The sequence below is a fragment of the Saccostrea cucullata genome, unplaced genomic scaffold (genome assembly GCF_032062105.1).
Source record: "Saccostrea cucullata isolate Sc308-1 unplaced genomic scaffold, CSIRO_AGI_Scuc_v1 ctg4, whole genome shotgun sequence".
NCBI classification, from domain to species: domain Eukaryota; kingdom Metazoa; phylum Mollusca; class Bivalvia; order Ostreida; family Ostreidae; genus Saccostrea; species Saccostrea cuccullata.
The window spans coordinates 1,469,752-1,497,315 of NW_026920828.1; the positions used below are offsets into that span (position 1 = coordinate 1,469,752).

General features: G+C 35.4%; 2 protein-coding genes across 4 annotated transcripts in view; both read left to right on the forward strand.

Moving 5' to 3' along the window:
- Nucleotides 1-26,877, forward strand: LOC134258450 (heterogeneous nuclear ribonucleoprotein K-like). 3 transcript variants are annotated; one of them, XM_062741014.1, is made up of 15 exons: nt 1-124; nt 14,840-14,930; nt 16,059-16,168; nt 17,406-17,462; nt 18,235-18,278; nt 19,699-19,771; nt 19,944-20,057; nt 20,334-20,462; nt 20,966-21,153; nt 21,515-21,709; nt 22,137-22,255; nt 23,154-23,257; nt 24,073-24,141; nt 24,246-24,415; nt 26,836-26,877. In XM_062741014.1, exons 2-15 carry the CDS (start codon nt 14,918-14,920, stop codon nt 26,861-26,863), a joined length of 1,413 nt encoding a protein of 470 aa, XP_062596998.1. In that variant the 5' UTR covers nt 1-124; nt 14,840-14,917; the 3' UTR covers nt 26,864-26,877. The 3 variants fall into 3 exon arrangements, with proteins under 3 accessions (XP_062596998.1, XP_062597000.1, XP_062596999.1); XM_062741016.1 differs by lacking the exons at nt 24,073-24,141; nt 24,246-24,415 and adding an exon at nt 24,701-24,762; XM_062741015.1 differs by lacking the exons at nt 1-124; nt 18,235-18,278 and having other exon boundaries at nt 14,904-14,930.
- The window catches only part of LOC134258446 (ras GTPase-activating-like protein IQGAP1), an 80,393-nt gene continuing 69,882 nt past the window's right edge, over nt 17,054-27,564 (forward strand). Inside the window, exon 1 of the mRNA XM_062741004.1 lies at nt 17,054-17,057. The gene's annotated coding sequence lies outside the window, so the exon portion shown is untranslated. The remainder of the gene's footprint in view (nt 17,058-27,564) is intronic.

Genomic DNA, 27,564 nt, shown 5'->3' on the forward strand with positions numbered 1-27,564 from the left:
TCACGGAATTTGCCGAAAATTGACGATCGGACCCACGCTGCGGCCATTTTGTAAAACCCATACCAGTGCACAAGGAAAAGAAAAAGACCAAGTCCGTCTTTCCACCAATGCAGTTTCTTCTTAGGTATTACATAAATTATTTCAATGTTATAATCATTTCTTAAAGATCACATGTAAGGTACATTCACAATTATTTGGTTGGTCATTTGATTTCGCGCATAAGCTACGAGTCGGCGTGGTAAATTGTGCAAGTCATTTTAATGTGCTCGACTACTCGTACACTGTTTTTGGCTTGAGTTATGAATATTATGTACAGAGTGTAACATGTATTTTGATTTTTAAAAAGCTTAATGAATAATAATAAAAGTGACGGTGTGAAATGCATCTGAAAACATGAAGCATGCAAGGACAAGCACATACTGAGTATAGGCGGATCAAGCATTCAAGGCGTTTTAAACAAAGCATAGATTTAGTGGCCATCGTTAGAATACTAGTAAATAATATAGAAAAAAAGGTTGGACGGCGAAACCGTTAGGAGGAGTGCGCTCTATCTTTTGTATTAGGCCCTAATAAATATAAATTTATAGACCGTCTCAAATATGAGTTTTTTTTGGCTTATTATGTTACAGTCAATTAGGGTATTCTGAATCACTTGCTGTTTACAGGTTTATTTTTGCCCCATGTTATTTTCACCCTTTCACAGTTGCTTGCAATTTTGTCCCATTTAAAGTTTAAGAAATTTTACTTTATTCTTTAAATTCCCCCTCGTATTTAATTCGCCCAAATGAGGGTAGGGTGAAAGGGTGTGAAAATAAAACAGTGACGAAAATTTCCCTGCATTCAGTATCATGATTACGTTTTGACAGCACACGATTTTATCTAAAAATTTATAGATGGTTATTTGGTACCATATCAAAGGAAAGCCAAATTACAGGGCGAGACTATCTTTGATACAGTGGCCTTGACAGGGTTATTTCTAGGACTCCAAAATGGGATGGGACTTCAAAGTCCAATGGTCACGCCAAAGTCTGCTGGTTCGACAAGCCAAAGTCTGATGGTGCAGAAAACCAAAAAAAGTTTATGACGTCATGGTACTACTGCGCCTATTTGCCCCGCCATGCCAAGATCCTAAATAAATACAAATAAATATGAAATACATGGTTACTGTTTGGACTTTGGCGTCACCATTGGACTTTGGAGTCTTATATATTTACACCTTTGTATTGCGAATCACTTTTGGGTATTTTTGAATCACCAGGTAAATGGGTTATAAATGGTAAGATAACAACATTATAATTGATAAACTAGTTAGTATTTTTTACCAAAATGCTTCAAAAATAAAATGTATTATTTTTTGACTTGTTGATTGTTCTTGTTTATTTGAAATTTAAGTTATTAAAGCTCCCTCTTAAGCTGCAGGAGCTGCAGAATTGTAACTCTCTGCTTGAGAAAATTAGGACAGATAAAGCAGAGAGCTACAGATCCATGCATTGTAAAAACATTTGATTTACGCCGCCAATTTTTTATCTCTCACTTCAGGTATTATTTTGTATATATGATAAGACTGTATTTGGTAGTTGAAATTCAAATTTTTAGTCTCATTGGGAAACAATAACGATTTCAGCATTGGCAGTGGTACCGTTTATCAGTACTGGTTACATGAGAAAAAAACCTGCTGTTATGACTGTGTGGCCCACAGTGATTGGGAAGGCCAAAATGGTCAATGGGACTATGGCGCAACTGTCAAAAATTTCAATGGGCCATTTTGAAAATGAATGGGCCATCCAAATAATCTGAGGGGCCATTTTAAGAAACAACAAAATGACAAACAAATGTGAAGTACGAAAGAAAACACGTTTTTAATGAACCGATCGGATTCGAATCTAATTTTGAACACATGCAATGCTCCAAATTTAAATAAAACCGCAAATAAGATAATTTTATCCGTATTTTGCGTTGAATTACATCGCAATTTGGATTGAACACATCCTACCCTACAAATAAATGTCGTAATGTACCGAATCTAGGTGCTTTGATAAAGCGGAAGCAGTTTTTTTGCGGTATTCCACCAATGAGATTTGTTGTTTTAAAATTGATTGCAATAAAATGAAAGTAAAACAAGTAATGATGTCAAACGCAAAATGTTTCCAAATAAGATCGCTAAAAATTGAATGCGCACCTTGGCGCAAACATTGAATGATTTAATGCGCCATTTTTCACTTCAATGCGACTATGGCGCGTGGCGCAAGCCCTTCCCAATCACTGGGCCCATAGGCCATTTGTCTGTTTCCTAGAAAAAAAATTTTGAAATAGAGGATAATTTTCATGTTTGTGTGTAATTGACATTTACTAGTACTTCAAAATTTTAGCTCTACTGGTCAGAGACCAGAAGATTGTATGCGATAGTAAGGTGTCCATCATTTTCTGTCTGTAAAGAATTTTTCAAAATGCTACTCCTTCTACAGTCTTGGTCTGATTTCTTTGCTTGGCACACAAGTAGACTATCTAAAGGGATTTTTTTTATGGCATCGAGCTCTATAGAGCTTGAATGTTATCTATCTGGCATCGGATTGAAATCTTTACCAAAACATATGCGAACGAATGTGTCAGTTGATGCATCCTCAAAAGAAAATTGCAAAAGCAATACATCAGTTTCTTTGAAAATGTTCACAATTGAATGAAATCTTGGAAATTAGATTTGCATCAATTGTAAATACAATTAATTCTGTTATAAAACAAAGGTACTTTGTTTATTTTTTTTACAAGAAAAACATGATAGTTGTTGCAGATGAATTTTTAACAGATTTTAACAGATGTGTTCAATGACATGAATAACATTTCCGAAGGATAACAATGCAACACAAACATCCAAATACAGCTTACTCCACTTATATTAAAATCGCTTATTTTGAAATAAAAATAAATCCTCAGTTTTTGCCTCTCTCGTATTCTTTCAGTTTGCATTAAAATAACGGTTATATTAAAAAAAATTGACCATATTGAAATATTGCATATATTGAAGCCACTGATCGGTCCCAACAGGTGATAATAAGTTGTTTTCATAACGATTATATTGAAGTACTCCCTGGTGGCTGTCGTTATAGTTGGTGACAGAAATTATGCCTGATTGACTAGTTGATATACAAAGATGTGAATAATTAAGTTTTCACCTGCATGCTCTTACAAAATAAAATTATTCACTGTTAAATTCTTTGTTTTCACTTATATTATACGAACATATTGAGGCTAAACGTAATATAGTAACTCCCACAGATCTAGAAAAATCCTTTTACTTTGGAATTAAATATGTACTGTTAATGGCTAAATTCGAAATAGATGAGTACACTTAAGATGAAATACATAACAAGCAACATTCAGCAGTACTTATCCGTTTTAGTTTGGTGATTTTTCTCCAAAACGTAAATAAATGTGATTGGGGAATAATAATGAGGTTGAAGACTGTCTTTTCAATGTAACAGAAAGAAACAATTTTATTTAAACTTTCTAGGACTAATATACCATGTTATCTGTTCACTGTTATAGAGAAACGATGACCAAATTAATTTGTTCGGGTATGTTCTTCTTTATTTTAGATCGGGATTGAACTTTTAAAATGGCAGCTTCAGGATTTCGCTTATATTGAATTACGGATATATTGAAATAATTTGCATGGTCCCCTGAATTTCGATATATCCGGAGTAGGCTGTAGGTGGTAACATGATCAAAACATAAACATAATGAGGCCTTTTTTTTTTAAGTTGGTTTATGGATTTGTTCAACCAATTTTTTTAAGCAAAAGAAAAAAAATGGAATTTCTGTTCCTTTTACATTTCCCCTGATGACAATTTTTGCATTTCTTTAGTGTTCGAAATGTATATCGAGTTTATCAGATGGTAGCTGCAATAATGTAGCCCTCTCCGATTTTTTTATCTGATATTTTCTGGAGAGGGCTACAATTCCATCGCATCTCCGTAATGGTGCAAATATATTTTTTTGATACGGGTGATTGGAGGCAAAATAAATTATTTTTACATTAAACTTACTTCTTATAAGACGGAATTTTTATTCACTGTCAACAACATAGCCTGTTAAACTCGAAAACCATGTAAAATAAATCTGTGTCTTTCCCAGCAGCCATGACAGTTCACGCGTGACGTAGTGAGACTTTCGCTTGAAATTTGGAACAACCAAATAAAGCAAATGTCGATGTTTATAAACGATTGTGCTATAATATATTACAAAAACATCGATAAATAAGACCATTTCAAGTGTTATTTTTGCGCAAACAGCGATACGTATGCTTAAAATAAGGGAATTCCTAGTAGATCCGCTCCTATAGAACCTAAATTCTCATTGGCTGTCCCAAAATACAATCCATCAAGGTCAGTAAACATGGCGGATAAATTCAAGTTAAGCTGTTGACACACACGTAAAATAACCGATATATGGATCGCTGTGAATATTTTTGGATCGATTTATGTTTTGCATAATTACATATTTGGATTCCAGGTAAGAGATGATAATAAAATAGCCGTTTACTGATAATTTGAGCCGAAATCCGTGCGGGAGTGATCCACTGCCGCATCTGCGCCATTATAGAGATCCTAAGGAGTTGTAGCCCTCTCCCAAAAAAAAAAAAAAAATCGGAGAGGGCTACATTATTGCAGCTAATCAGATGGGAAAGGCCAGTTTAAATTTGGATCATGTCTATTATTGTTTGACAAAACGAAATGTTATACAGTCTATCAACAGTTGTTTTCCCAGAAACCCCGACCGTGAAGTCGAGCATGCATATTTCAAATATATTCACTAACTTAGTTGCTATCGCTCAAGAGTGCTAGCAAATAATGATAAAATACTTTACAAAACTCGGGACTTCTAAATATTTGTTCGGGCTGCTATAATTAGTGGATACACCTGACTGAAGGGCATGTGCTGAAAAAAATATGGCAAAGACTGTTCATGGATGGTTCAACAGGGAATTCGCAACCTAGCTTCAGATGCTAAAACTGAATTACATTTTCTACATGAGTGACTAGTTTGAAGTTTTGGATAAATCTATTTCCAAGTAACTACAAGCTCTATCAGATCAAAATTGCAGAAATGTTGTGTCTTGGGATGTACACTACTAGATTATTAGTTTGATGTTGGACTGCCTTGCAGTCTTACGTACAGACAACATTTGTTGAGATTTACTCTGTAATCTTTGATTAAAAATCAAGTGTATGCTGCCAATTCAATTTGATAGTAGTAGTTTGTTGGTAGATTTGGTCTGATTTTGTAACACTTATATAAAAGACCAAGCTGGAGGAAATCTATCTGACTTCAAAATGAAGTACTTAAAAGCTAGGACTATAGGAAATAAGTCTTCAGTAGGCACAGATAATAATGATAATGTGAAGGGCTACTGAAAAAAAAAAATTGATACTCATGTATCAATAAAGATTTAGTACAGAGTACATACAGAGTTCTTGAAATCTTTTTTTCGCTGTCAGTCATTTGGACTGACTGCCACGTGAAGTTTGTCAGCCCAGACAGATTTCTATCAGTCCCAAAAAAAAATTCAATAAAAAGATGAAAACTGTATTTGAATTTTATCATCAATACATTGTGCACCCAGCGTCAGTAAACACTGCACACTTCATGCCGATTTAATCGTGGTATTACATGTACAACTTTCTTTGAATTCTTGTGGGGGTCCATTTTCTTCATAAGTTTTTAATCTAGTGTGATTTTGTCACCTGGCTTACCTTAGCGCCGTCAACAAATTAGTTGGCCAATCATGGTTTGGCACTTCGGTTTATCATTACAAGCCATTACAAGATACAGAAAAGCATTTGAAAGATTTAGATCAGTTGGTTAAAGGGAATTCGTACGAAAATTTGGTCGGATTGTCAAAAGTTCTTCTTTCAACAATTACCGGTCATTTGGACTGACTCGGAACGCAAAGTAATCGGTCCTTGGTTGTTTTTATCGGTTTTGCCGACAGGACTGAAAGATTTCAAGAACTCTGACATATAATAAAAAAAAGGTTTTATAACTCTTTGCAGGGTCCGACACTCGTCAAAATTTGGTCTCGCCATTCGGGCAACCTTGGTTTGATCACAGGTTGCCCGAATGAATTTCAGGTCGTCCAAATAAAATATCAATAGAAACAAAACTTCATGTGAAAATTGTTTAAAATTTGTTATGATAATTAGTAGAAGTTGTGTTTTTGTATTAAAAAATGTAAACCCAGACATTTTTGGAATGTAAAGATGTCTTCTAGTATTTTATTAAACAAAAATATAAGCAGAATCAGACATGCAGAATGCTAAAGTTTGTAGCTTAAAATATTCATTTTCACTTGCCATGAAGGCCTAAACAAATAGGGTCAAATAACCCTGGACTGAATTAATCAGGTGTTATATTACAGTGGACACCCAACATGGCTGCCTAGCAGCAGAAAACGATCATTATAATCAGAAAGTTGTAGGGGAAATGCAAAATGTTACAATGATGATTATTACTATTTATATTTAAGGTGATTGTTGACTAAGTTGACATATTTTATATCTCAAATAAAACTTTATTCAAGACTTTTAGTAAAAATTGCATCAGCTGATTGATTGAACGAAGATTTGGCAGGAAGAAAATCTACTCGGCTGATGTTTTGAAGGTCTTATGAAGTTTAGTTTAAAATATTAATCATCGTTATTAGGCTTAAATATTCCCAACTTGTCCCAGGTTGTCATTTGGGCGAGCCAGACTGAAAATCAGGTCGTCCGAAATCATTTCAGGGTGGAAATGACGAGGTGACGAGCGCGAATGTCGAACCCTGCTCTTTGTATAAAACTCATTTTTATGCCCCCCCCCCCCTTCGCTGCTGTCGCAGATGAATATCTAGGTCAAGTTTTGTTTTGGGTACAATTGCGCCATTTTGGACAGTTATGCTTGGACATAAAAAAATTTCAATTATTTGCAGTTTCTGTTCATTTTGTTCGCAGGGATTATACATACTGAAATGAAATTTAGTATACAGATTTATCAGAAAAATATCTAGGTGTAGTTCTGTTTTGGGTACAATCGCGCCATTTTTGACAGAGTTATGCCCCTTGAACTTAGAAAAATTTCATTTATTTGCACTTTCCATTCATTTTCTTCGCAGAGGTTGAACATACTGAAATGAAATTTAATATTATACAGTTATGGACTTCAGTGTAGGTAGATATGTGGTTATAAGGACTCATGGCAATTGATACTGACTGAAGACACAGAAAGTGATAGCGACCGAGCCTGCAAGGTCGCTATCATTTTCTGTGTCTGAGGTCAGTATCAATATTGCCATAAGTCCTTATAACCACAAACTGACAGTTCACTGAAGTCCATAATAGTTATATTATATAAACAATCAAAGTGAATGAACTGACACAGTCCTACCTAAACAGACTTGGCTGTCATTACGTCACAATGGTTAAAAAGATGCTTCTTATATTATGGCGTCACGTTCTACGTAACTTCAGTGCAACTGAATGCTGTGTCGTGCGATATCATTTTCTGCCGACGTGCTTTTGCATCGATATCACAAAAGGAGAAATATCACGTGACGTCATTTCAGCCAATGAAAATTACAAAAATAATCTTCTTATATAATATATAGATTTATCAGAAAAATATCTAGGTTTAGTTCTGTTTTGGGTACAATCGCCCATTTTTGACAGAGTTATGCCCCTTGGACTTAGAAAAATTTCATTTATTTGCAGTTTCCGTTCATTTTCTTCGCAGAGATTGAACATATTGAAATGAAATTTTGTATATAGATTTATCAGATATATATATAGGCCAAGTTCTGTTTTGGGTACGATCGCACCATTTTTGACAGAGTTATGCCCCTTGGACTTAAAAAAATTTCAATTTGGGGGGAGGGGGGGGGCATAAGTGTTTTACAAAGTGAAACATCTCTTGTTTCATGATAAACTCAGTTTCTTTGAGAAATATTGTGCAATTAGATATGTGCATACAATTTCCTGAAAAAAATTTTAGTTAACAAGTTAATTTATATCTTAATAAATTCTTTGATAAATTCTTTTTTTTTGGGGGGGGGTCTAATTTCGTTGCTTTTATTCTTAGAATTTTAACATCATGACCAAGTACTGGGATTTGTTTGTTTCTTTCTAAATGTCTTTGTTTTGAAATATAGGGGCAATATAACAATTTCAAACAAAATATTAAAGCAAAAAATTGCAGAATTTTATCTCAATTTTGCTGCAATATTGCAATCAATAGGTTTTGGTAGATATGCATTGTGCAGTTCTTTTGTGTGCTCTTTGCTTTAGTTATTTTGTATGCTCTGTGCTTTAGTTATTTTGTATGCTCTATGCTTCATGTCAGGACATGTCCTCATTGTCAAGAGCACAACACATCTCAGTGGTGCATTAAGTGATAAGAGGTACTCCTAAAACTTAAAGGAGGACATAGGAGTATAAATAGCAGCCAATGAGAAAAATGGTGGTATATTTGATTTTTCTGGCCACATTCAGATTGCAGAGAGTTATTCACAAATACTAAAATACTGAAATTTTTTTATCATCAGATTTTTGTCATGCTTGTTCTTCTCAACAGTGTGCACCTTTGGTCTCAAATTAAATGTACTCAAAAATTTTTTCTTAGCTGTAATTTGTATTGAAACATTTGAAGCAGGGCTTCTATTTCTATTTGAAATTCAAATTTGGCAGCAGTGGGCGTGACTTAGTTTGTTATTGTTTACACCGGATGTTGTGTTATCATGTAGGCATGGCGGCAAGAAAGCCAGTGCTGCAGTGTTTGACTTACTTTCATCTCTAGATAAATCCAATCTCCAAAAGATAAAATCAATAATTCAGATTTTTTTTAAACTCTGTATTGAAATGAGAATAATTAATAAAATTTAAAATCCTCACAACATTTACACAAAATACAAATGGCAAGTCCAAACAGTCCAAATTATCCAAACAAAAAAGATAAAACATGTCAATGTGATGGTCAACCATAAAATTATTCCCACAAATGACCCATGTATTGAACATCTTTTGGATTAGGTAGCCATGTTCTCACAAGTTTTACTACACATGTTGGCATTATGTCACGTCTGTGCCACTCCTGTCCTGGTTGATAATGTTCCAACGCTCGCATTTTTTTCTCAGCATATCGGGGATCACTCCATACTCCACGATGTAGAAGCATTGTCCAAAACCTTTTGTACTTCTCCTTGCGTAATTTGGAATTCCTGGGATGGGGCAGTCTGAAGGGTTCCACTTCCCACCATAATTGTCTGTTGATGTCGTCCGTGATGCAGGGCTTGCAGAGGCAGAATGGACATTCCTCTCTGTTAATGTCTTGAGGGATGAAAAAATTTTCTTCACCACCATCATTATTATCACTGCACTCAGCTCCCAAAAGTCCAGTATCTACAGATAATGCTACATCTGTCTGCACCTCTGTCAACACATTCTAATTTTACACACGTGTTCCCGCCAAATTTCTCTTCCTGTGATGAGTCAAGAGGCTGAAAATCCCAGTCGCTATGCAGATAGAAATGTTTTATGGCTTCCATTTGCATTTCACTCACATCCAAAATTAATCTCTGTCTTTCCCCCATTTTGCTTACAAAATAAAATAACACATCGATGGACTCTAACTGATTACAGTGTAGGTACTAATTGATGCTGCTGTGTGAAGTATACTCTAACCCCCCACAAGATTAAATAGGTGATAAGAGATTGGTTTATTACCTTATGCAATTTTGTTACAGGGCCAAACAAAGGAGAATTTTATTTAGATTAATTTTTTTTTTATTTTGTGGCCGATTTAAAAAAAAATATATGTACTACTTAAAAATTGAAAATTAGATAAATAATTTTCTTTTCAAAATTCACAATATTTGTGAGGGATAACACTTAATTATTTCTATTTTTGTTACCTGTAACATGTACTCTTCTCCCTTTGCACCCCCCCCCCCCAAACCCACAGCCAATTTAGGATAGTATTGTATTACTGACAACTAATATATATCTATACAATTTTGCTCAGAAATATCAGAAATCTTGAATCAAATCATTAGAAATCATGGCAAAAAACGAAGAATCATCAAAGAAACGTCCACCAAATTTTAGGCTTGAAATTCCAGGTGATGGGGAATTTAGAAGTAAAATTCAAGGAAAACTGCAAAAGGTGAAATCATTTCTAACTTCTAAGAACAATGCACCTGTAAACAATGCTGGAGTAATTGAGGAACTTTTGGACTTCTGGTTAAAAAAGCACTTGGAGGACCAAAGTGTCGAGGAGGATCAAATACAATTTCCATCAACATATCTGCAAGTCAGGAAGAAGGATGTTAATCAGAAAATGTTTGTTTGTGCAGATTCATCACTTCTAAATATATGTGAACTTTGTGAAGCTCATACAAAAACCTGCAGTGGAAAATTAAAATTTTTGAAGAAAACCATGAAAGGACATGTTCTATCTTTGCGCCTTCAATGTACCAAAGAAAAAATGCACAGTTATTCCTGGTCATCTTCACCATATTTACCTAATGATGAATATCTTGTCAACCACAGAATAGGTCATGGCCTCATGTGTAGTGGAATGCTACCATCTCATTACACTAGGTTTTCCAATGGAAGTGGAATAGGGTGCATCAACTGGGCCAGAAGGAAACAGTTTTTTGAAGCGTATAAAAATTCTGTCGAGGCTGAATATACAGATTCCATCCAAGACGGTCTACATGAAGAAATCGGGAGTTATGAAGACTTGGATGGCATCAATATTTTAACAGATGCTAGACATGGATGGCGTAAAAACGCAAAAGACACATCTGTAGTGGCCATTGGTGAGAAATGTCACAAAGTTCTGGATTGCGTACATGTAACAAAACAGCAAGACCCAGTTTCTCAACGACACGAAAGAATTGGTACAGAGATAATTTATGAAAATTTCACCTCCCACGATGTCACCATCAAGGTTCACTCCCATGACAGAAACCTTAGTATTAACAAATTTATTAAGGACACAGAAGAAACAATAAATCAGAATGATTTATGGCATTCGATAAAGGCATTAAAGAAATCACTAAAAAATATATCCAGTGGTAGTAAGAAGTCTGAGGGTTTTACATGGAGTGAGCAGCTGGTGGACAAAACTGAACCTATTGCCACTCATATTCATTGGGCTGTTCGGCATTGTGATGGAAACCCCCAAAAGCTACGAGAGTGTATAGAGAATGTAATTCCTCACTACGAAAATTCCCATGAAAAGTGTCACCCAGAGTCACGATGCAGAAAAGATGAAAATTATGAGCCTTCCCGAGTTGTATTAACCAGTAAAATTGCCAAAAAACTTTTAGAAAATACACTTAAAGCATCTGTTATATACAAATATCCTGAAGATTATATTTTGGGAAAAGATACCTTCTATGTAGAGAGTTTCAATAATGTAATGAACATATTCCAGGACAAGAGAATTGTTTTTGGAGAAGACCAATATAAACTTAGATCAAACCTTGCTGTGTGCCACTGGAATGAAAATGTTGACCGGGAGCATACCTCTGTATATCATTCAAGAAACCCCAATGCACCACGAAACCAGAAAGGGAAAAAAGTGTATAAAAAACTAACATTTAAATACAGAGATAATATCTGGTGTAAATATGTAGGAAGCCTTTATTGAAATGGACTCCAAAAATATTGAGCCAAGATTATTGTGTACATTTTGAGGATTAATAATTGTAAATTTATTTTAATTAAAAGTGTTAACTAATTAAATCGCCGATAACCGGTCAATAAATCAGCAGAATGTGCTGTAAATCCTGCTTTGTATAATTATCTCTGAGGATCACTAGAGTTGTTTAGCCAAGTATAAACACATGTGCTATCTTCTGTTATCAGCATGCTGGAGTTTATTTTTAACTTGGCTGCTGCAGTAAGCGCCGCCCTACACCAAATTTGCTTAATTGCACTACCACCGGATTTTCAAGTAGGTCAAGCTCGGCCTTTAAATGGAAAACTTGCTATCAAAACGAAAGTAGGAAATTTGGGAATCCCAAACTTTAGCTTCCTGCTTGTTTGCTGGACAGGGTAGTGTTTTTTGTGTGCTAAGGGTAAGATTATGTAATACTCTAAATAAATTAAATGTAATCTAAATAATAAATGATTGTATTTAATATGTTTAATATTGTCATAGTATGCTTTGTATCAAGAATTGAATTAATGGGTTATGTACATATGTATGGGGAATGCATTTATATTATTTGAGATTTAAGAATGAGAGACCATGAAAGCCTTCTTTTTTATACAAGTATTTTAATATTTTGTTTGAAATTGATTAAAAATGGATAAAACTTAATTTCATATGGCTTTAATTTCATACTTCTGATAACAAGACAATGCTGAACAAACAAAAACCAATGACTCGTACGTGTGGAAATAAGATTTTCACACCTTTTCTCCAGTCTATCATAAATTCAACCACTGGCATTATGGAAAAGTGCTGATTAAGTTGGTATGGTTCTCCTAGTTTTGTAATAAAGTTGTGATTTTGTCGGATTGGCTGTAGCATATGAAAAAGGTGAGAGAGGTTTCTCGCCTGACAATCTCCACCTGTCCAATCAATACTAACAACATTGCTGTTTTTATATCAAAAGTCATTAGCTGAGGACAACTTTTTACAATATATCAATTTCTATGAATAATTCAAGACAGAGGCTACAACAAAGAAACCTGTAGTTGAGGGAGAAATCATTATGAAGAGACAAATACCCCTAGTTCTCAATACCGTATGGTGTGCATTGAAGTTGATTGGAAAAGGGGATATTTTTTTCCATCTCTCTCTCTGATAGAGAATTCAAAGACTCCAATATCCTATATAGTTTGCAGGAGAATTTAAAATATTGATTTTATATGGTTGCCAGGTGATTCTGTATATGTTCATGCTTGATCTTGTGAATGTTCATGTTCTGTAATAAGAGAATCGGCACAGAAACAGAAATTCCTACAACACTTGTCTTTAGGGCTAGTACACACGTTTATATGTTGTTTTAGGCCTATCATATATCAGGACCCTTATTATGCAATTGTTCTGTACCATCTGATAAACACAAGTCAATATATTATGCAGGAGGAACTAAGAAATTCTAGGCTGGAATCACTAGCTTTAATACCTTACAAAAGTAAATTGTCAAAATTCATAAGAAAACAATGTCGGCATGATTATATTCATTTTAAAATGGGAAATGAATTGAAGGCAGACCTTCAAAACTTTAATTTCCAAAGTGTGACAAAGGGAACAATAATAGCCGAGTAGACTAACTTTAAAGCATTGATCCTTAAAACAAAAGAGGTTTTTTTCTGGGGTTTACCATTCATCGCAAACAAAGAGGACGAGTAAGCTATTCATTGCCAGTGTCGAATTATCTTGATACTTTTTATGTTGTGCATTGTGCTATTCAAAAGAAAAAAAACTTTTAAGAAAAGCCTAAAATAGACTTTCTTGGTAAAATGATGTAAAACTTCCTGTTTCACAAAGCAAAAGTTAATTTAAAAAACAGCTATAATAACCCAACAAAAAAATTATGTAGCATATGGCAAAAAGTTGTATTCAACGCTGTTTCATTACAATTGTTTTTTTTTTTAACTTGTACCAATTAAGTTACTACCAACCAATGTAAGTGTAAAGTAAACGGACTGTAACATTTTTCTTTATTTGCGGCAGTGATATTAATACCAATATACCACTACTTGGGATGATCTTAACCTTGTAGAAGTAGTGCTGATTAATTGCAATTTTATGTGTAGGGGTGGGTTGATGGGACTAATAATGATACATTGTATGAAGACATATGCGTAGATTTGTTACCCCTGATGTTTTGAAGTCCTAATTTAATATGTAATGTTTTAGTAGATTTGTTATCCTGGATGTTTCCCAATAATGTTATGTTTTAGTATTCATGTCCTGTTTCACCTTAACCATTACAACACCATGTCTGTAGATATATGTCTTTCGGGTAAAAAGTTCCTAATTTATCCCAGCTGGGTGCTGGTCATTGATTTTATCCCTGAGAAAACCTTATTGTGTGACATCCATTTAAAGTAAAGCATCAACAAATGTTTGTTCAATATTGACCAAATTTGGGAACTCGATGTCTGTTACTTTTGCCTTGTTTGCAGTGGATGTTGATCAACAAGACAAAAATTGCAGGTGCTTTGTTAGAAAACAATGCTGACAAATGGTGCAAAGAAACTGTGTGTAACAAGGGGCACAGATCAATGAGGGGGGAGGACCAGTGTGCCTCAAAATAAAAGTTCTGTCAACAGTAATGTTCCAACAGATCAATTGGAACTATTGAAAAAGAAACCATAGTACATTTAAAATCCAGGTACAAGTGAAAGCAAATTATACTGGCCAATGGTTATAGATCAAACGCTATATGGAAGGCAAAGAGTCTGCATGGCTATCTCTGTATTGGACATGTCAAATTTGAGAATGCAGGAATGGTTAGAAATTAGGATTGAATTATTTGCAGAATTTGTCCTCTGTGATAAGCAGGTACTGAATATTTTATACCTGAGCTTGTCTCAGTTTCAGAATGGTGAAATGAAGCAGAAAGATCAAGAGATAGGTGTAATCAATAGGGGAAAAATTATAATGTTGTTAGTGGGGACTTTGATCTTGTGTCATGAGAGAGCCTACTAGTTCTTCTATGGCACAAAACTTAGTCATGACTAATCAAAAGTAGGTCGCAGTATTTAGCATTTGGTCTTTGGTTGGCTTTTAAACCAAGGCAAGTTATGCCTCAGAATTTATTATCTCTCTTTTTTTTTTCTTACAGATTGATTTGATTTAATATATAACAGCATCTTTTGGAAACAGAACTAGGAACCATTCTCTGAAAGTCACACTTGCCATCATGGATGATGACAGTAAGATCAATTTTTTTTTATTACTGCATTAATGTATCTTTCTTTAAGACATTGCTATGTTTAAGCAAAATAATTGAGTCATAAAATTATACACTGGAATTGGAACAAGTTTATGCTGATGACAGCAAATTAAAGTTTGCATTAAATTCTGAAACATAGTTAAAATTGTGCGAAGAATTTATAAAAATTGAATCTAGTTTGAAAGTTAAATATCTTTGGATGTAAAAAAAGTAGTGTGGGTGTTGTGAGAAGCATTAAAATGTCAGGTTGCTGCAGGTGTATCATATCCAGGAGACCACTATAAAATTTCCCCTATAAATCAATACAGCTGTTCTCCAATACTCTGTTCTGTATTCTATTGATTAATGCACACAATGATTACACTAAACAAAAAAAAAAATGGATGGACAAAAATTAGCTTGTTCCTTTGTACATTTTATTGATCGGGGTGTGTTGTGAGAAGTATCATCTGATAGTCTTTACTATGATGTAATATTGTCCACAACAATGGACAGGAGCTATACTGTTAGTACCTCAAGCTCCTTCCTTGTGGCAGCTTCTGATTGGCTGTTACTTGGCAACCGTGTCAACAGAAGCAAAGGAAAGGTAGGAGAATTGATTAGTGGGTATATGATGTGTTGTCACTTGTACCTGGCCAGTTGGTAGGTGTAGGTAGGGGAGAGAGATTGTGCTGCAGATCTAGAGGTGAGGTTGGAAGGCTGAAGATACAATGGAAAGAATGAACATCAACTGGAGATGGCAAGGCGTTGGGTTATTCTGGCTCAGGTGGGTGCCTGGTATTGATTAGTGCCACATTTCTTCTTGTGCAGAATGTCTTGTGTCTGATATGGAGATTCTTTTTCTTCTATCAGGAGATTCATATTTTGTCTTTTATGAGTGGGTAGTAACAGCAGGAATTGGGATATTATCGTTGGAAAGAAGAGAGAAGAGAAACCCTTAGCATAACTTTTCTCCCACAGCATCCACATAAAAGGGAATGTTTTTAGGCTTACATTAATGACTGCTTACACCCTTAGAAAAAAATAGGGCAAGAAGAGGAATCTGTATTTATTTGACTATCTCCTGTTATATGTTATCTTTGATAAGCATGCTGCATCTTCTTTTCAGTGGGAATGAAGCGTCCTTTGGATGATGATTACGAGGAAGATGAAGATGATCATAAGCGAAGGAGGGGTGATGGACCCAAGGTGGAACTGAGGTTTCTACTGGCCAGCAAGGTAAGATTATAAAGACATCTGACTTAGTAATGATCTCAGTTATATTTGTTAGCAGCTGAATTATTCAAGGACAGTGTAATATATGGTTTGTAGCTGAGGGCATTAGGTAAAAGCATTGTTAGAGAGGCTGCTATATCAATGTAAATTGTCATTACCATAAACTACTGCCTGAATCTCTTATAAAACTAACAGCGTGGTTGATGCTAGTTATAGACAACACCTGACATTTAACTTTGTCCATGTCATAATTTTCATTTTGTGGGAGTGGGAGGATGGGGGAGGGGAATGCATCATTCATTTTTAAGCTTAAAAATTTAAAGCTGAATTACTGAATAGTCACCCAGAATTTGACACGTGGTAAAAATGATTAAAGTAATGAGTTGCAAGTATACACATGTGAATGTGGAAATTGCTCTATTCTATGGATAGTGTTAGCTGAAGGGTAAAATGATAATCATAATTGTATGATTTTGGTACCAGTAAGGCTTACTGAAACAGAATTTCTCCTTTCCAGCGGTTGGCAAAATTTCCTTTTATTTGCAATAATTGGAAAAAATTGGAGTTTGATAAGGGAGGTTATGATCAGATAACGGTTATTCCAGGTAAAAATTTGTCACCTGGGGGCTCGGACGGGGTCTAGCTTATTGATTCAGAACCAACACTTCCTGGAACTCGACAGTCATGTAATTAGTAGAAATACAAGGAAATTAACTGGCGTTATAGTCCAACACAAACATTTGCTGCTTCCTGCCACAAAAAAAGTCAAAGAAATGTTCAATTAAGTTAACATATGGTGGCAGGTTATGTATCCATAGGGTGAAGAGTGGGAAGGCCTTGTAAAGTCAGAATAAAACATCCAGAAATATTGATCTGGGAGAGCTTACACAGGAGCAATTATGGTATCAATTTTATCACAGAGGTTATTGATTTTATTGGAAACTCTGTTAGTTTTAAGAAAATGTTCGATTGTCAAATATTGATTTTAAATGGTACATGGTTCTTAAAACTTCAGTGCACCTTGAAGAATCTTTCACAAATGATGTACAAAAATCAATATGAATTGATATATACAAAAACAAAATTTTAATTTTGGCTAAAGAGTGGAATAGCAGTGCTTTAGATAAATTGTAAGAGGCAATAAAATTAGTTAAAGCTGCTTAACATTTCATCATATGTGTAACATGAGTTCCTGTGTTGGGTGTAAGAGATCACGATTATTTTTTTCTTTTCCTTGTAGAATGCTGGTGCTATCATTGGAAAAGGAGGCAGCAACATTAAAAGACTCCGACAGGATGTAAGTACGCGTTACCATGACTGCACATCACTCGTCACACAACATTTTTTGGCAAACATCCAAACAAAATTTTTTGAAAATCTGGAAAGTTCCTGAGTTTCCGTATTCAAATTTAGACACAAATTGTCCATGAGATCATCAGCTGTGATTCATTAAATCCAGAACTCACTTAGCTGAACCTGAAATCTGTTAAGATCCACATAGACTGAGATAAATTCTATATTCACCCTGGGATCCTAGTGCTAAATGAGATCAGATACCTTGGCACCTGTAGACCAGGGACTTGTATATCATTGTGTAATGTAATCTGCAGCATATTATGACTTTGCCATTGTTATAATATTGATAATGTACCTGTCTTGTTCTTTTCTGCAGACAAATGATCTTCCAGATTTTAAATGTAACCTTCCTCAGAAGATTAAATATAGCTACGCTGCTTTATTACATTATTTGTCCTTCAGAGTGAAAAGACATTTTGAAAAATTTTATCTTCTCCATCTTCCAAAAAAATACAAATCGATTTGGAATTTAATAAATATATATATCTGATAAGTTTATGAAGGAAGTAAGAAATTGTTTTGATGGTGAACGATTCAGTAAACCATTAAACACCTGTATACCGTTAGACATTTCTGATGCCCTATGTTTAACTGATGTGACATTTTTTCTCCTTTTCTCCCATTCCCCGCCCTGTCCAATTCAAATGTTTGAATTGATTCCCGTGACCCGCCCACTGGATTGGTCCACCTGGTCTGCCCTCCCCACGATGCAGTACAAAGCCAGTGTAACAGTGCCCGACTCGACAAGCCCCGAACGGTATGACATCCTCCAATTCTCCACATTGCAGAATTGGTTCATTTCATTTTTTTTCCTTTTCATCATATGATTAATCATAAACTCACCCTTGAGCTGCTATCATGTATGTAATGAATCATGACCTTTTTTTAAAAAAAAATTAAAAACAGATATATTTATATATATGTTTCTTATCATAGTTTTTATTTATTTAATTGGTTTGTTATATGTATATAGTTATCGTACAAGTTTGGACAAAATCAAGTTCTGAGCGAGTTTACACTAAAATATGTTTGTAAAAATTGGTGTCTGTGACAACAGGCCTTATTACCAGTGTGTTTGTGAAAGTAAACAGATCTTTTTGCTTCCTTTGTAACTGCTTGGCCTTGTTAATATTATCTGTAGAAATGCTGTGTGTTAGAACTTCCTAAGGTGTAAACTCGGCCAGGTCCTAACAAGGAACAAGGGGTGGTTGGAATTTTTCTTGACATGGGTGGTTAGAGTTACTGGGTTGTGCTTTTTGTGATGATTTTATATCTAGATCGTGAATACTAGTACACTTTTAGTGTAAATTGTAAGATGTCCTCTTTTGAAAGGTGTCCTATAATTTACCCTAGCACTCTGCAACCTTTACACAATGTGTGGATGTAGTTGTGTATTTATGGCAGAGGAAACTTCAGAGGGGTCCAATTTTTTCAGTGATGTTTGGTAGCAGCTCAATAAATCCTGGGGCTTTTTACTCTCAAACAGATGCTTGAGATGCCACTCAAATGTTTTTTTCAAGCCTTCTTAATACTGGCTTGACACTTCTTTACATAAATGAAAAAAAGAAATCCCATTCAGAGTGACCTCATGGCCTTGATATATTGCAAATTTTGCCAGTCTTGTAAATGTTGATGCCTATTTTCTTTTTTTTTAATATCTTAAATTGTTGTAATGTGACCCTTACGTTTCTTTTGAGAGGTTGTGTCTACTTTGCCAGTGAAGTAGTCAAGCTTTACCAAGACCCCTCATCTCTGATAAAGTCAAATCCAAAACCCTGTCTTTTGAAGGATGAAAATCCTTATACCAGACAGGTCAAGGTCATATATACGACTTTGATGACTTATCAGTCATGAGGGGTTATGCTTTGCTGTCTCTACTGCACTCTGCCGTGACTCTAGACTCACCATTAACATTGTGAAATACCACAATACAAATTCCTCAACACTGAAGCATTTCTATATCAAAATAATGCAAGAGTTTCTATTCTAATGCTTATGTAATGGAATGCAAATGTAATAAACAAATACTATTCAACAAAAAAGGATGCTCTGCCAATGCTTTCTTCTTTAATTTTATTGAACAAATGCACTCTACATTTGATTTTTCCTTTGCTGAACATTATAAATATGAAGGCTTGGTTGTGCCCTGTGTGTAATCTAATTCTGTATGCTTACAGGGTGCTGACCATTGGGGCCAATCTTGGAACAGCACTGGACTGTGTCCTTGACATCATTCCTAAGCTAGAGGATGTAAGTCACCTGACCACAATTAATTTCTAAACGACGAACATTGAAAGAAAATTTACATTTTATACAAAGTTTGATTGCTCTCTTTCTTGAAGTTTTATGAATATAAAATAAATTCAAAAGGTGTAAATAGATAAAAGTAAAGGGTTAAGATTGACTGTTGTATTTGTTTCAGTATAAAAACTACAGAGACAATGATTTTGACTGTGAGATGCGACTTCTTGTTCACCAAAGTCAAGCAGGATGTATCATCGGTAGAGCAGGTTTCAAAATCAAGGAACTCAGAGAGGTCAGTATGAACATGCACAATTTTTTTTGTGTGGCTTTTTATAATTAAAAAAGAATTTCAGAGTGAAGAACTATATCGTAGGAAAAGCTTGGAATGAAAATTTGCACATTTACACTAGAGCTTCCACACACCCTTGGTTTACTAGTATTCGAGGTCATTTTTATCCCCTCTTTTTTACTGGACTTCAGAATCGACTGATACTTGTTATATTTTATTTCATAAGAATTGTGTATGATAGTTGTTAGATATCATTACACATTGTTTGTTCTTTGACAGAGAACTGGAGCACAAATCAAAGTATATTCTCAGTGTTGTCCCGAATCCACAGAGCGAGTGGTGGCAATAGGAGGAAAGCCAAAGACAGTGGTGGACTGTATAGAGACCATCCACGATCTCCTACAAACGGTAATGTCTATCTCCTACAGACAGTAATGTCTTCACTATAGGGACTGTAGAAACCAGCCATGAAGTCAACAAATATAAAGCTTAAAAGCTTACCTTTATTGAACACAGAGACCCTCATACTTATTTAACATTTTATTGACATTTTAGCTTAGTATTGATATCTCTTGTCAAAACCTATGATAATTAGTGCATTTGAAGTTGAATGCTTATACATGAAGCATCTTTTGATTGCACAACTTTTGATTATAATGTTTGGCAGCTTGAAAGTGCTGCTTTCTCAATCTTGTATCTTACCCCTTTGTTGCCTAAATTTCTCTGACTTGTTAAACTTCTATATTCTAAACAAAGACTTGTCTGCTGCTGGATACCCATTTATCCTGGGTGTTTGAGTGCAGTGTTCTGAAATGTAAAATCTGCTAGTGTAAATTTATCTTGTAAGATTTTTATCACATTCCACATAGTTTATGAATAGCAAAAATAACGTGCATTAATTTGTATTTTAGGCACCACCCAAGGGCCCAAACCAGCCCTATGACCCACTTTACTGGGATGAATTCATGGTGGCAGATTATGGTGGTTACAGTGCCTCAGAAGGAGGCCGTGGCAAAGGTGGCCCCAGAGGAGCACCACCAGGTGGTAGAATGGGTGGTGGACCCATGGGCATGAGAGGTGGAGGAGGTGGTGGCGGCAGGTACTGTCGAGTTTATCATTGAAAAGCATCCATGGAGAGATCTTTATCAGTTTATACACTATTATGCTGACTTGTGGAAGTTATTTATTGAATGCCAAATGTTGCTTTCAGGAGCTATTCCAGTGAAAATTATTAAAGAGAGGTGGAATGCCACCGAGTTTGAATTTAGATTACCAATTAAACATTGAACAAATATTTTATTGATGTACTAAATTGTAGTTCAGAGCTGCAAAAAGGGGAAAGGGGCATCCCAAACCTTTCAGATCTTTTTTTTCCTGGCATAGCCCTGAGGCATTTTAAACTACAGGTACAATTCAATAATGAACTTTTTAAAAATATCTACGTTAAATTTCCATTACAGAGGTATGCGAGGCGGCGGTGGAGATTTCCGTCGAGGTGGCGGCGGTGGTGGTATGATGAGGTCTGGCGGCGGCGGTGGTGGCCGTGGCGGTGGAGGAGGATACGGTGGTAGCCGCGGAGGCGGTGGAGGATTCGGAGGAGGCAGTGGCGGCGGCTTTGGCGGTGGAAACAGACAAGGAGGAAACCGCCAAGGAAGGTAGGTGTTTCACAGAATGTCATGCCTTGTGTTTATAGGGGATTAACAAGTTAGTTTACCATTAATGGTCCCTTCATCTGGAGAGGAGATGAATCCTAGAGATAAAGAGATGTAAGTTTGTAGGAGGAGTTCTTTGTGTGGGTGACAGTTAGTGTATGGGAGGTTTTTCCTTTTTTCAGGGGCGGCAGAGGAAACTTTGGCGGTGGGCCGATGGGCAGTGGTGCTATGGGAGGATATGGGTATGGTCGTGTTCTGTGAACTCAGCTCACTTAGCCAATTGAACCCGATCATACTAATAAATATTACTTTCTATTAACATAAAAGAAACTTTATTGTAGAGTTTATAGGTGCTGGGTGCTACATAAAGAAGAACATTTCCTTGTTTCCAGATGTTATTAAATCAATTATGAACTTTTTGTCTTTGTAGGGGAGGCGGTTTTGGTGGTGGCAGTGGAGGAGGAGGAGGTGGTAGTTTTGGAGGAAGCAGTGGCGGCGGCGGTGGTAGCAGTGGTAGCTTTGGAGGCGGCAGCATGGGAGGAAGTGGCGGTGAGTAACCAAATAAATACCACTGTACATGTCAGTTGATAGCATATACTTTACCTAAGTAAACTGACAACTTACAGACTTGGGTCAGATTTATATAAACTTTGGTGCAGAATCTTTAAGCTTTCTTAATAAGTTCATAAAGTGGGAAATCATTGAGCATATGTTAAAGATGATTTATTATTACATTTTCACCCGTGAAATACTGTAATTTATTCATTGAATAAAAATGATATCCTGTCACAGTGTGAAAGGATATCAAAATGATATCCTGTCACAGTGTGACGAATATCAGAAGTGCGGGAAAACTCTCGATTTCCCTTCCCATAAGAAAGATTGCTGTAAAAAAATCTTCCTTGACCTAATATAAGATAGATGGAAATAAATAAACCATTCTGAGAGCGAATAGAACTGTCAAAATTACCAAAAATATGTTGCTAAATCAATGTTTACAGTGTTTTCACTTTACATAGCTATGACGTCTCAACCGCTCAACTATGACGTCACGAACCTATGACTGTGTTACAAAAAGACAGAGGCAAAGGAAAAATCAAAGATTTTTTTTTTAAATGTAATAAACAGAAAATTCAATGTTTTGTAGTTGAATATGGAATTTATTTCACTCGTGAGACAGGATTTTTTTTATATTTTCACTCGTGCTTCGCACTCGTGAAAATATCAAAAATCCTGTCCCACTCGTGAAATGAATTCCATATTCAACTACAAAACATTGAATATCCTCTATTTATGGAGTTTCAATTTCAAGAAATGAAGATTATTTTAGTTTGATGGGTGATGATAACTACATAGAAATTGTGAAATGTATTCATTGTGGAATTTTCCTGATTTTATAGTTTTGTGCTCATACTGACATGGTAAAAATTTTCCTATCTCCTTTCAGGATATGGAGGTGGTGATTATGACAACTTTGGAGGGGGAGATAACTATGACGATGGTTATGATAACTTTGGAGGAATGGGTCAAAATTTCTCTCAAGACAATTCAGTAAGTAGTTCTTAATTCAAATTTTTATCTTATTTAAATGAAACGAAGGATGAAATTTACAGATTTGAAAAAAAAAAGCAAACAATTAGAAATAGCTCTCTATCTCTCCTTTAAATTAATTGTTTCTAAAGTTTTAGCTTTAAAAAAAAAGGAAAATTTAGTGCTAATTCTGAGCTCTCAGATCACTAAATCTGCATGATAAATTGATGATAGTGTTAAAAACCTTTTGAATTGTGTCACTTTTAATACACAAACTAAATAGGGTTTCTCAAGCACATCATTAGTTAAAAAGATGTTTAAAAACTTGAGATGTTTATAGATAAGACATGCTAGTGGAAAGAAAAGTTAGAAGTATAACAACTTAAGAAAATTTCAGAAAAAAAAACAAACATTGCTGTTAAATTTTGGAGATTATAAGATTTTCTGAAATGGAATTATTTTTGTTACCAAATTATACCAGAAAAGCTTTTTAGGAAACAAAATAAATGCATGATTTTCAAACTTTTGAAAAATGTATGCCATAAACCATTTTACTTTTGTATATGACTAAACTAAACCACAGCAAGCAGCCTGTTTGATGCAGAAAGATATGTCAAAGTAAGTCATAACCTCAGATCCCTGCCCCGTATCTAGCCTTCAGGCCCGGTCTGTGTTCACCCTCAATATCTTAAGGTGCCTTCCACACCCCCATCTGGTTCTTGTTCTCTCTTGCACGCCCCCAAACTAGGACCCCCTTATAGCAGATAGGTAGTGCCCATTCATAGGTTTTGTTGAATCTAAACCTGTGAGTAATCTCCCTTGATCTCTTTCCACAGGGTGGTATGGGTCAGATGTTTGGAAACGAAGGAAATTTACCCTCAACCCAAGTCACCATTCCAAAGGACGTAAGTTCCTCAAGATTCTTCATCCAGTTTTAGCCCATTTCAACACCTTGTCTAAATTGTCACTAATGATCAATTATTATTCCAAAATCATGTCCATATTTTAGCTTGCTGGAGCTATTATTGGAAAGGGTGGTGTTCGTATACAAGAAATACGGCGTCAGTCTAATGCCCAGATAGTCATTGATGAGGGCCTGCCCGGCTCTAATGACCGAATCATCACTATCACTGGCAGCCATGAACAGATCCAAAATGCCCAATTTCTTTTACAAAGCAGGTAGGTAGTTCTTGCCATGCTCAGTTAGGTAAGACATGAGGTAAGTATTGTACCTGGGAAAGTCCACCCCTCCACTAGAGTCCACCACCCCACGTCCTTACGTCCTTCCTTTCTCAACTATCTGAGGTTTTGGCTTATGCTGGCCATATTCACTTGTCCGATTCCTTCGTGACAAGACATGGAGGTGTAACTCTGTGTCTATAAAGAGTCACCTGGTGCAGGTGTCACAGGGCTGGTTGCTGGGAGGGTAATGTCAGGTGATACTAAGCTGTGATGTTTTTCCAGGGAGGAGGCGGGGGTGGAGGCCGCTACAATAGGGGAGGAGGAGGATACAATTACTAGGCCTGGTAAGTAGGTCAAGGGATTCTATTTATAGGACAAAATTGAGTCATAAGCAAAATGTTTCAGTGGATTTATGATTGAGCTCTCAGTGTTGTTCGATGAAGTTATCACTCTAGAAAGAGAATTTGTGTTTGGAACACTTCTAAGTGAAAGAGGTACTCTCTATTTCTGTGTTTAATAGGTTATGTGTTTGGAAGTAAACAGGTATAAAATCAGATGTTTATCATTGCAATCCTCTGCTTTCTTCCTCAGAGGCAGGTAATATGCTCTCTATGTGAATAGATCAGTTAGTCAGTGATGTTGTACGTATACTGAGTAAGACTGGACTGCTTGTATACATGAAATGGATCAGAGTTTTCTCAGGGGAAGGATTAGTATGAATACTTGAGGTTGTATTTAGTGTTGGCAGCTTTTAATAAATTATAATGATTACATTGCAATTGCTCAGAACAATGCAATTTGCACCTGTCATTAGATATAATGAAGTTCTGACAGGTATTCTGTTAATGTTACCTGAGGTAAAGGCTAGATTAATTATTAACGACATCTGGACAGGTGGGGGATTTGTGTGACCAACATAAAGTGTCACCTGATTGGACAGTTGACGGAGTCATTATGTTGCCATGGTAACCAGCGGTAGTGGAGAGTGAAGTGACATCTAGGTGTGATATAATTAGATCAGAGTGGACACCAGTTACAGGGGGTGGACTGTCATTAAATATGTATACTTGTTGATTGATTATTGGGTCACCAGTTAGTAAACACCAGTTATTAACATTCTTGAGAGGAAACCAGAAAGATATTTAGGTAGGTAAAATAAAAAGGACAAATACTGCCATCCTTAATTGAAGGTAAGTTATGTGTACTAAAAAATAGATTCTATACATGTATTTGATAATAGTTTTAGTCTCATAATCTCTTCATACATGTCATTGTAGGGAATTTACAATAATTTATATTCAGAGAAATTGAACACTCAGCAATCCATATACTCTTCTGCTATTTACCCAATAACTACTCTGCTCTCATATTTTACCTTTATATGGCCTGTACAATGTATACTATAATCTTTGTAATTTTCACAGTCTTTCATATCAGAATATAATCTCTTAGCACATTCAATCTTCAATATGAAGAACCATGAGCATGCTTTTCTCCTAAATTTTCACTCTCTAGAGCTGCTTTCTGCATAGGTTATATCCACTTGCTATGGTAGAATGGTATTGGTAATGGTATAAGGGCTATGGCACAATTTTTCTGATGAAATTGACTTTGGAATAGTTTGCTTAAATCTACCAGCATAGTTAAATATATGATGTTTGTTATGTGAAATCATTACCACACTCTTTGAATTATTTCTCACCTTTTTGCATGGTAATGGTATGCAGAATCTGACCAGTTGTTAGGTATGCTGGAATGTTAATTATATAATCAAACTCCTCTTCTGGGCATGCTTGGTGATGGGAATGCTTATTAATCTTTATCCAGTGAGTTCTGGAAGACTAGTGATTTTGTTGTTATTATATTCAGAAACAATAAATCACAGTTTTCTCCGATTTCACTTGGGTGCTTGCTACTAACCAGCCTCTATAACCAATGCTGCTAGCATGTAATCCAATACTTGAGAATAGACTAGCTGGGTGTGATTCCTCCTGATCTGTGTCATCAGATCGTGTCTTATTTCAGCTGGAGAGCAGGGAAATTGTGGCATTTATCTATTTCTGACACATATTATAGATGACAAAAGGTAGATACATTGATTGGAAGAAGAAAATGAAGTACTTGTGTGCTCTATGTAGAGACTTGCATTCGACTCGATGTAGAAATATGTATTTTATGTATTGGGTCATTCTCTCTCAAATTGTCATGTGGAAAACTATGATGGGCGTCAGAAAACTTCACATAGATTTCTGTGGATTTGTCTCTTGGTTATTTCTTAATAGTTTAGGCTCTTTTTGCCGTGGTACTTGGTTCACTTAAGTTCAGTGGAGAAGAGATGACAAAAAAGTCTGTTTCCTGCTTTCATATAATTATACATAGTGACAGATGTTTGTTTTAATACTTTCTTTTAATTTCAGTGTTAAAAGATACTCTGGGAAGTACTGAAAATGCCGTGAAAAGGGTTTTACATGAAAAAACTGAAAACAAAACAAATTGTACAAGACTGTTGCCATGGTTACCATTATCCAACACCCATCTTCAAAGACATTTTTTAGGTCATAGACGCGTTTTGTATCACCTTTCTCATTCTCACATAGATGAAATTCCATTGTGTCACGACAAGCCATACTCAATTATTTGTCATATTTTTGTCAGTTCTCATTTAAATCTCGAGTATTTTACAGTTGTCAGTAGAAGATTGATATATGTGTAGACAATTATGTTTTGATTTACAAAACTGGTGAGTTTTAGAAAAAAAAACATATTTATCATTATTATAGTATGTTTTTGTTATTTTAATGTAAAACAAAAGTCATGTATTAAAGATTTCATCATTTTCAGTGTGTTTTGTGTTTTTCCAGAGCAGTACCAAAACAAGATATTTCAAGTCTGTGTATTTTTTAATAGTTCCTGTTTATAAATCCTCTCCAATATCATCAATGTTGGCTTGCCTTACATCAAATAAGTTCCCTGCAGGTCTTTATTTTAACAAAATTAGACAATATGTTTAATATTAATTGAACTTAAAATCTTATTTTATTCATTTTGATGAAAATCTTGCTCTTTCACAAAAGTTCTTTTCAAAATTTTGAATTGCAAGGTATGCTGGAATTGTTGGCATTTTAAATAAAAAAAAAAAAAAACCC

Excerpts from the sequence above, each read along its gene's own strand:
- LOC134258450 (XM_062741014.1), top strand. Across the intron at positions 20,058-20,333 it reads AAATCAAGGAACTCAGAGAG|AGAACTGGAGCACAAATCAA; the intron begins GTCAGTATGAAC and ends GTTCTTTGACAG. Across the intron at positions 24,416-26,835 it reads CAATTTCTTTTACAAAGCAG|TGTTAAAAGATACTCTGGGA; the intron begins GTAGGTAGTTCT and ends TTTTAATTTCAG.